Here is an 11,005-nt window from a genome sequence, read left to right as displayed (position 1 = left end):
AACCCCAACCCCCCAACCAAAAATAAAAGAGCAAACCATTGATCCTTGCGTTTCATGTTATGTGTTATTTATCTAATTGCACTTGGAGTTTAAAAAAAGTGAAAGGTACTAAGCTACCAATATTAACATACCAAAGGCACTTCTATTGACTAAGAAGATATGATGAAATATTTATTAAAGAGTGTTCAAATAAAGATGCGTTAATTTTTCTATAACGGATCAAAATATAAATGTTCAACATAAACAAAAGACGAAAACAAAAACAATATAAACAAAAGACGAATTAACCTAAATAGCCACCACCCAAATGCTTATATTAAAAATAACCGACAAATGTATAATATTTAATCAATGTGTGTTATGTGTATAATCATAGATAAACAGTATATAATCAATAAATACTGACTAGAAAAAAATAAACAATATATCTGAGCGCCTATTTGTGTAAACACCCCAATATATATAAATGGAACAAAGGAAATACATAGTGTAGAGATAGATTCAATCTTCTTATCATATATATTAAAACCTCAAAGTCTATTTTGCCTTGGTCCAAATATAATGACAACGGAGAAAAAGGAAGAATGACACAGTTACCCACAAATATAAAACTAATTATTTTTGTCTACCTATTTGTTTTTCTACCCATAAACTAATTACATTTCCTAGCCATAGTAGTTTTTCTAGGGAATTTTTTCTTTATTCTCCAATTCTTTTTTATTTCTATGCTTCTTTTCTTTTCTTTTTTCTTTCTCCTTTTTTTTCTCGTTTTCTTCTTATTTTTTTCTTTTTTCCTTTTCTAATTTCATTTAACTTTCTTTTTATATTCGTTTTCTCTTCATAATCTAATTTCATTTATTGTTTTTACTATTTTTTATTATTCTTTTTTTTTATACTATTACTAAGAAAAAATCAAATTGTGTACCAATTAAATGTAGCTAATACAACCAAAATATATTAACTAACATATGATACCAGTATAGTATATAGCTATACCAACAGGGTATACAATTGTACGCAAATAGTTAAAAATAATTAATTTAATTATTAAATAGAAATAATATCAGTTGTCAATAAATATTTCAAAAAAATTCTAAAAGGATCTAATTGTAAGAGTATATCGTTACATTATATAGCATACTATATTTTTTTTTTGTTTTGCATTTTCAATTTGCCCCTCACGCTGGGTAAAAGCTTAAAGCAAATTAAAAGGGAAAATGCAAGTGAATTTACGGGTAATAAGTATACTTTTATAGTATATTGTATACTATTACAACATACTGTTACAGTATATTGCATATTATTACAGTATACTATAACAATATATTGTATACTATAATAATATATTGTTGCAGTATAACTATATACTCCTATAGTATATTGTATAATGTAGCGGTATACTATTAGGTAACTGTGTTCTTCTTCGATTATTACAATATACCGTTGCAGTATATTGTAAACTATAATAGTATACTGTTGCAGTATAGCTATATACTCCTACAACATATTGTATACCGTAGCAGTATACTATTGGGTAGTTGTGTTCTTTTTGGATTTTCAACTGAAAATTTCGATCTCAATCACCTCAAATCAGCTCCAAATGCTATCAAATTTCAGTATGAACTTTCAGAAGGTATTATAAGCAATATTTAACAGCACCCACTTTGAATCAAACAAGAAATCTTCAAAAATAAAATCGAGCTTCAAGCCCAACAATGGTGGATATCCAAATACGCATAAAAATTTAAGATTTGGGAAGCTTACTCGAAGATACTATAAGCAATATTTTATAGCACCCACATCGAATCAAACAATAAATCTTCAAAATAAAATTTCAAATTCTGGAGTTTCAAGCTCAACAATGGTGGTCTTCATACACACATAAGATCAAAAATAAAAAGAACAAATATGTAATATAAGACGTACATTCATACAGAAAAAGTAAAAAAGAAAACAATTGTATAATTAAGTGAAATTCTATATGAATAACATAAAACACAAAAAAGCATTCAATATAGAGAGAAAAAAGAGGAGTAATATAGGTCGTTTCACCTTCCTTTCTTGTTTAAATTTTGTTCGTAAATAATTTTATAGATAATAAATAATAATTAATATTTAGCAGTTGTTGTAGTTAGAAGTAAATGTTATTAACAAATAATAGTATTAATTGATGTAAGTAATAGTAATATTTATTAGAGCCTTTTGGTCTTATATGCAAGTATTGTCGCTTTTTTTTCTATTTAAATTCTAGTCATAGGAGATATTATTTATTCTGTGTATATATACACAAATTGCTACCATAACCGAGACGGTCAATTTGATAGACAAAAGGCAAGAAGTCAACATCACAGCTTTGGAAAAGGTCCCTCGTGGTTGTGCTCTTTTAGTTTTAATTAGGCGACGACAAGAAAATATGGGACGAAATTAAAACTTTGAATAAGAAAGGCTGTGCATACTTGATAGTCTTTTTATATATGTCATTGTTGGCTAAACACGTTAGGAATAAATTTAAAGTGGAGAAAAGTGAAAAAATGTTCTTATCAAGAAAAGGAAGTAAATAAGCCAAATCACAGATCTTCCTAATGTGACTTGGATTCGATATCAAGAAATCATATGGGCCGGATAAATAGTAATGGTTGCATAGGTAGGAAAAGTAAATAGTTTAGGTTTGGGTATTTAAGGATAAATAGTTTGGACTTAACTGGTATAAAATGAGATTTTCTATGAAACCACATAATTCAACTTTTCTATACCTAAAAGGCACATAAGTGAGCATTTCTTAACCCCTTCGAAATTTTGCTTTTTTCATTTCCCAAGCATGAAAGCATTTTCAAACATGCCAACTGCAAATAGCTAGTGAGTTTCTTGATGTAATTATTTTCTTCAACTGGCTTGGAACTGAAACTCGAAATTCCTCTGGTTCACTAATTAATTTTTATAAATAAAATGTTGGTTTTTGAAAACGAAACTGCTAATTTCACATGTTGCATTACACTATTTTCTTGATGCCTATATTTACAGATTCACACTAATAATTGGCTATCCAAGTACTCTATATATAAAATTAAATAAAAGTCGTTTTAATATATTCGTCTTCAACTTTTAATTTCGAGATGAATTATTCTCTAATAATTCTGATCTTTTATCATGTTATAAAAAGTAGGATAACTGCTTCCCCCTTTGCAAATTGCAAGAATTTCGAATTCTTGAGTAAAGATAACGTAAAAGGAACCCCCACATGCACCAAGCATATTATAGGCTTCACTCTGACTTACAAAATCCAATAATACTAAACCAAGGAGTAATTCTTTTATTAAATTCCAATCATTATGCAGTTGTCTCAATCTTTTCCATTATATACATGTTCTTAGACAAAAGTTTTAATTGGAAAAGGAATACAATTATTGAACGCAACATGCAACATAGTTATTTAAGTGTATACAATTATGCTATAACATCAAACGTATCCATAATCATGCAAATAAGTGTTTAAAGAACAATGGAAAAAACCTTTAAATATTAAAGAGAGTTCAATGGTGGGACAACAAATTAAATGCACCGTCCAATTGTGATTGACTTGAGGATTAAGTCACTACCATACATGGAAGAGACAGCTCATGATCACACTCTCTCCAATATATTAGCCTAATAATCAACCAATTTTTCCACATACAATAAGAATTTATAAATTTAAGTTATATACACTGATATCTTATAATTTACATCATCCAATATTTTTTTATTTATTATAGCAATTTAGTTATCAATTATTTTAGTTTAACAATCACTAATGCTATTAAAGAGAGTAATTTGTAATTACATTTTAAGTATTCTAATCGGGTAAATATAATTTATAAGCGAATATACTATCAATGAAATTCCACATATATATAATAGTAAATTACTTATTCTTTATTTTAGGTTATACATGTCACATAATCCCGTTGTTTTACTTTATATGAACTTATTTTCTTTTTTAGTCCGTGTAAAAAAAATGAGCGGTTTTCATATTTGGAAATAATATACCTTTATGTAATGATTTATAGTCACACAAAATATATATTCCTTATTTTACATCACAAGTTAAAAAATCTTCTTTTTTTGCCCAATAAATAGATTCATTTAAATTAAAGCGGAGGGAGTATTAAAATTGCTATCTATACCTTTTAAGTGTTTTATTAAAAAAAAAAAATGAATATTATTACACAATGTCTAAACTCTTTTCCCATGCCTTTTTGCAACTTCCATGCACTTATAAATAGCGTAAACAAACCGCTCTCATTTCTTAAAAAGACTTTCCTTTCTTTTAGTTTCATTTTAATTAGTGACGTTCTTCACCAAAAGTCACTATACCTAACATATACCATTTGTTCGTTACACACACTCATATAGCCTATTCTTTTAAGCAAGAAAAAAGAAAGTTTCCACACTATCATCAAAAACTCAACTTTTTCATGGCCAGCCACAGAAATATGTCAAAACTCCCCATTCTTTTGTTCTTTCTTGTGGTTTTTACACAAATAACCAATGGATTGAATCCAAGAAAACTTGATGAGGTTATTGAGAACAAATGTGGTGGCTGTCCTTGTAACAATCCATGTAATCCACCATCTCCACCACCACCTCCACCGGCTTTACCACCACCATCGCCACCACCGCCAAAGAAGCCACCAAGTGGATACTGTCCTCCTCCTCCTCTTCCTCCGTCAGGGGACGGCGGCGGTGGTGGTTATAGTCCAAATCCTCCAAATCCACAATACATATATATGACTGGTCCACCAGGGAATTTATACCCTGTTGATCAATATTTTAATGGTGCCAAAAGGACATTCTCTTGTGGTTTTTCACTTTTGATGGGTGGATTTTTCTTGGGATTACTTACTTTGAGGTGAATTTGAAGAGGAAATTCAGAATTTTAAGGAGGATTGATCAAATTTTATTAGTATGAAGAAGAAGAAGAAGAAGAAGAAGAGCTGCAGATTTCAAAGACCAGAAATGTAGTGGCTACGAATATTTTAGTCTTGTTACATTTGTGCGTACGTAGTAGTTACGATCTTCTCTTGAAATTTGATGTCTTTACACTTTGTTTCTTTTGTAAAATTTTCTACTCAGTTTTTTTTCCCTTCATATTTGATCTAAGTGAATATAATCCTGGCTGCTATCATTGGTTACTCATCTACTGTTTCTCTCCCTCATTCCTTTTTTTTTTTTTTTTTTAAAGTTCTGGAGAATATTAAAAATTACATAAATATAATTAGGTCTCAATTGTTTTCCAGTTCCTAAATGTCAGTGAAGATAATAGAGGAACCCAGAGACGAATTATTTAAGGAAATAAGCAAAAGAACAGGTGTGCACCATAATTTGGTTAGCTGTCCTAACAAAATGTTGACAAATAAAATCAGTGGAAAGATCAAGTTCTTTTATCGCGTGGTTAATTAGTGGTTTGAGAGAAGTTTTATAGTGCAATTAACACGTTATAGCATGTTACTTAATTACCTTTTTTTAAGTTACTAATTAATTCTATCTCGTAGAATAAACTATAACTATACATTTTAAGTGATCATAATGATTATCTGTATCAGTATTAAATAAATTAATTATATACTAATATTTTTTATATGAGACCATAGAATATATTTGAAGTCTATCCTTTACCATCAAAAATTTGATGTCAGAGTTTGTCAGCAGTAGAAAGTTGGTGGGGAATGAGATCAACCTTGGTTAAATTACCAAATTCTGGGACCCACCACCTGCATAGAATTTAAAGTTTATGGGTTCTGAATTTATTATTGTAATCGTAATTGAATTTATCATTATATTTAAATATATTTAATAAAACTTTAAAATAAATTAAAATTATTGAATTCGTCCGAATCTGTACGTACGTAAAGCTTAGGCTAGAACATGTTTTGATGTGTCAATCCAGCAATATGTAGTGGTTAGGCCTTTATTTTTGGCTAGTTTTGCAGCAATCTGGTTAGGTGGTTAGATCGGTAAGTGATGAAATCGTCCAGTTGGTTAGCTAGTTTTCTACAATATTACCTAACCACATGTGATAATGTTGTTATGTATAGATTAAATCTCTTATCTTTGGAAAAATAATTTTATGTGGATAAAGATTCGTGCTTAATGTCTCTTTCCTTAAGACTGAATTCTCAATTTCTTTACTAAACCTACAAGAAATTCCATCTTCTTGTTGTTGTTTTTCTTTTTTCTTTTGGTTAATGAATTTTTTTCAACAGAAGAAAAAGGTGATCATTATTCTTCTACTTTAGGGGTATTTTCCAGCTTGTTGCATAGAGACTAACACTTTAATTATCTTGAATGTGTTGCTTGTTTTTTGGCTTTCTAGTTTCTACTATCTAAAATAAGAAACATTATGGACAATAAATAATATCTCAAGTTTTATCCAACTGGAGTCATTGGTATATTTTCATGCAAACACTTTTTGGAGAAATAGATATTTTTAGCCACTCCAAAAAATAATAGTTGATAAAATATATATTTTTTGTATATACGTATATTATATATAAAAAAAATTATACATATTTTATGTACTTTTCAACAAGCAAATGCAATTAATTTCAGTCAATCAATCAATTTTATTTTTTTTTCCCTAAATCTTTTCATGCTCAGGTTACAAAAAGTTGTTGTCGCCGACAAACTAAAATTGAGAAGAAAACCTATTCAACTCACCTAATCTACAACTTTATATACATACTTACAGATGTACCAAACTTCTTTCACATTGGTATGTACATATTTACAAATGGCAAAGTTTAGTCCTAAAGAAGCATCAAAAGATTAACAAATCAAAAAATATGTTGTTAAACTTATATCTTAGATCATATTGAGTCACCTGAACTAAATTTAATAGTTACTGGTATTGCGTTTATAATAGAAAAATTGGCATCCTATAACAACACATAACAGAAATTGGCAATTTTAGCTTTATATTAGGTTTGACAAAGATAGCCCCAAACAATTGGCATTATATAGCCAAATCCTAAAAAAATTACTCTCTTTTATATTCTCTATAAATAAAAAACTACACGCTTATTTTGGCTTCCCTCCCCCTCTCTCTCCTTGTATTTCTTCTTCTATCTCTTCTCTTTTGCTGTCATAGTTTAGCAAAAATTCTTGCAAGTTATGCAAAAAAAATCAGTGGGATGAAAATGTAAGGTTGATCACACATCAGAGAAAATCAGAAGCAAAAACTAAGAGAGAAAAAATATATTTCAACTTTGTTTTTCTTCTCTCTTCCTTTTTTTTGGTTGGATTGAATGAGTTGATGTGATTGAAATTGGTTGAAAATACAAACGAGGCTAATACAACATTTGAGCAAGATTAGCAAAAACTAAAAGAGAAAAAAATATATTTCAACTTTGTTTTCTTCTCTCTTCCGTTTTTTGGTTGATTGAATGAGTGGGTGTGATTGAAATTAGTTGAAAATACCTAAACGAGGTTATATACAAAATTTGAGCAAGATTAGAAGTGATTAGATTGGTTTCAGGTAAAAAATCAGACCTAAATATCCAACTACGACATCTGTATATCATGTTGTATATCGTGTACATTAGTGTATATCACACACAAGTTTTTAAGGATGTCTGTGTATATCACTTTGCATATCGTGTACACAACACAATTGTTTTATGAACGCCCGTGTATATCACATTTTATATCGTATATATAATACAAATGGATATACACAGATACACATAATATACATGAGATATCACTGATGTACATTGTCACACCCATTTTTTCACCTCTCAACCCCTCTTTAAAAGATAAAAAGTGATTTTGAAGCTCAAAAGGGTTTTCAGTTCGAAAGTGGCAAAAAGATTACGTTTCGAAAGGTTTTTCAGAGTCGCCACTTGACATTTGATTTCGGTGTGTCAGGTCACCGATAACAAATGACTTTTCTTTCAAAACATGTTTGGACTCCAAAAACTAGTTTGCACCAGAGATTCTAGATAAGGGGGTTCATTTAACTCGGGGAGAAGGTGTTAGGCATTCCCCGAGTCCCGTAACTCGTACGGTTGCGTACTGGATCTAGGTTGCTTTAGAAATACTCGGGTTGAGGTAGAAACATACAAAAAAAAAATGAAAATAAACACAGAAGAGGCTCGAGGTTGTTCCCACCTAATAAAAGAAAAATAAATAAATTAAAAAAAAATGAAAATAAAAATCCTAAGCAACCTACAATATACTTCCTCCACGGTGTAGCCTCCGCCTCCGCTTTACATTCACTTCAGGGCAATATCCCGGATAATAATGATATATACAAACTCCATGAGGCATTCTCCTAAATATAAACTAAAGGGAACAACCTCTTACCTCGGCAAAACGAAAAGAAGCGACCTACGGTTCGCCTACCCGAGTGTGATCGGCCTAAACATGCTACTAGCGGATCCCAAATGAAATAAAGGTAAAACAATAAGATTTCCTCGAGTTCAAACCTGCATATCCAGCATCAATTTAATGAATTGACCTAAACCCATTTTTTGATCAACCCCCACGATTCAAAACAATTCACTGTTTACCATTTCCATTCAACTTAATTCTTTCATGTCTTCATTTTTATTGAACATATCATATAAGACAAAATTCAAAGAAACAAATTAAACGAAATAACAATGAAGCTAACCAAGGTTAAACAAATCATAAGCAGATTCAAATTTGTTGAAACAAAGAAGTATATCCATTGATTAAGAAGAGGGATGAAAAGAAATGGACCTCAAGCAAAATGTTGTCTTCACTGTTAATAAGAACAGCTCCGATTCTGGTACATTGACTTCAAAGGTATTAAAATGCAACAACAAACTCCAGTTAAAATCTGGCCGGAAAGCAAAAATAGGGACTGGGTCTTAAACCGCGAACCGGAGAGCTTCGACAACAACCTCGCCCTCGAACTCTCAAATGACCAACACTAATCGAAAACAAATCCGACAGAAACTTCAACCAAAATCCACGCGACGAAACTCTATTTTTATCGGAGTTTTCAGTGGTGATGAAGGTATGACAAATTGGTTGGTGATTAAGAAGAGTGACTGCCTAATCAAATATTGTGAATGTTTTTGGAAGATAATGGTGTTACGATGGTGGTGTAACGCTGGTGGTTTTGGTGTAGGGAGATGCCATTTGGTTTCAAGAGGAGACTCCTCTCTTGTGTGTATGCGGCTGATAGGTGGTTTGGCTATGGAGGTGCGGCTGACCTTCCTCTTTTTCTTGTGTGTGCGTGTCTTTTTAGAATAAGGGAAGAGATGATAGCCTGGTCTTCTTTGTGGTGCGTGGCTGATTTCCGGTGAGCTTTGGTGGTGGCCGGCAGTAGAGGGGTGAGGAAATGAGGGGGTGTGCGGCCGGGGTCACGGGGAATTAGGGTTTTTTTTTGCCCCTATGCTCCTCTCTTCTTATTTTCAATGCCTCTGCCCGTCCCCTCTCTGTTTGTCCGTTCTTGAATTGTGACTGATTGTAAGTAGCCTTACAAAAGAGTTTATTAATGTTACGTTTGGGCAGGGAAAGAAGATGACGGCAAGAAGTGAAGAGAAAGCAACACAGGTTGATCCGTTGGAAGCAAAAATGGAGGTCGATGCTGCTTCCAGGATTGAAAGAGATCTTGAAGATCTCTTAGGGGTGGGCGGCTGTTAGCTCCTCCTCCTCTGTTAGGTCTTAGGTTTCCTCTAGGGTGTTATATCTGATGGGTATGTGGGCCGAAGGAACAGACTGTCCGATTTGGGCCTTTATGGTTAGATTTGTGCTTAAAATGGGCCTAATTAATCAAAATTCTAGAAAAATTGACATCCTATGACAACACATAACAAAAATTGGTAATTTTTAGCCTTATATTAGGTTTGGCAAAGATAGCCCAAAAAAATTGGCATTATATAGCCAAATTCTAAAGAAATTACTCTCTTTTATATTCTCCCTCAAAAAAACTACACGCTTATTTTGGCTTCCCTCCCCCTCTCTCTCATTGTATTTCTTCTTCTATCTCTTCTCTTTTGCTCTCATAGTTTAGCAAAAGTTCTTGCAAATTATGCAAAAAAAATCAGTGGGATGAAAAGGTAAGGTTGATCACACATCAGAGAAAATCAAAAGCAAAAAACTAAGAGAGAAAAAATATATTTCAACTTTGTTTTTCTTCTCTCTTCTCTTTTTTTTTCGTTGGAATGAATGAGTGGGTGCGATTGAAATTGGTTGAAAATACCTAAACGAGGCTATATACAAAATTTGAGCAAGATTAGCAAAAACTAAGAGAGAAAAAATATATTTCAACTTTGTTTCTTCTCTCTTCCGTGTTTTGGTTGATACAATGAGTGGGTGTGATTGAAATTGGTTGAAAATACCTAAATGAGGCTATATACAAAAATTGAGTAAGATTAGAAGTGATTTAGACTGGTTTCAGGTAAAAAATCAGATAAAAATCCAACTACGACATGTGTATATCAAGTTGTAGATCGTGTACATCAGTGTATATCACACACAAGTTTTTAAGGACGTCTGTGTATATCACTTTGTATATCGTGTATACAACACAATATTTTATGGACGCCCGTGTATATCACATTGTATATCGTATGTATAACACAAATTTTCATGGATATACACAGATACACATAATATACATGAGATATCACTGATGTACATTGTCACACCCCTTTTTTCACCGCTCAACCCCTTTTTAAAAGATAAAAAGTGATTTTGAAGCTCAAAAGGGTTTCAGTTCGAAAGTGGCAAAAAGATTGCGTTTTGAAAGATTTTTCAGAGTCTCCACTTGACATTTGATTTCGGTGTGTTAGGTCACCGTTAAAAATGACTTTTCTTTCAAAACACGTTTGGACTCCAAAAACTAGTTTGCGCCAGAGATTCTAGATAAGGGGGTTCATTTGACTCGAGGAGAAGGTGTTAGGCATTCCCCGAGTCCCGTAACTCATACAGGGATCTAGTTGGCTTTAGAAATACTCGGGTTGAGGTAGAAACATACAAAAAAACGAAAATA

At 31.8% G+C, this 11,005-nt stretch overlaps 1 protein-coding gene across 1 annotated transcript; it reads left to right on the top strand.

Moving 5' to 3' along the window:
- LOC109222695 (wiskott-Aldrich syndrome protein family member 2-like) lies at nucleotides 4,272-5,175 on the top strand. Its single transcript, XM_019387018.1, has one exon. It carries the CDS (start codon nucleotides 4,455-4,457, stop codon nucleotides 4,890-4,892), a length of 438 nt encoding a protein of 145 aa, XP_019242563.1. The 5' UTR covers nucleotides 4,272-4,454; the 3' UTR covers nucleotides 4,893-5,175.

This window comes from Nicotiana attenuata, chromosome 2 (assembly GCF_001879085.1).
Source record: "Nicotiana attenuata strain UT chromosome 2, NIATTr2, whole genome shotgun sequence".
NCBI classification, from domain to species: Eukaryota; Viridiplantae; Streptophyta; class Magnoliopsida; order Solanales; family Solanaceae; genus Nicotiana; species Nicotiana attenuata.
The sequence above is the reverse complement of the archived record's forward strand: the minus strand, read 5'-3'. Positions and strand labels throughout refer to the sequence as shown.

Excerpts from the sequence above, each read along its gene's own strand:
- LOC109222695 (XM_019387018.1), top strand. The coding sequence starts at position 4,455 with ATGGCCAGCCACAGAAATATGTCAAAACTCCCCATTCTTTTGTTCTTT.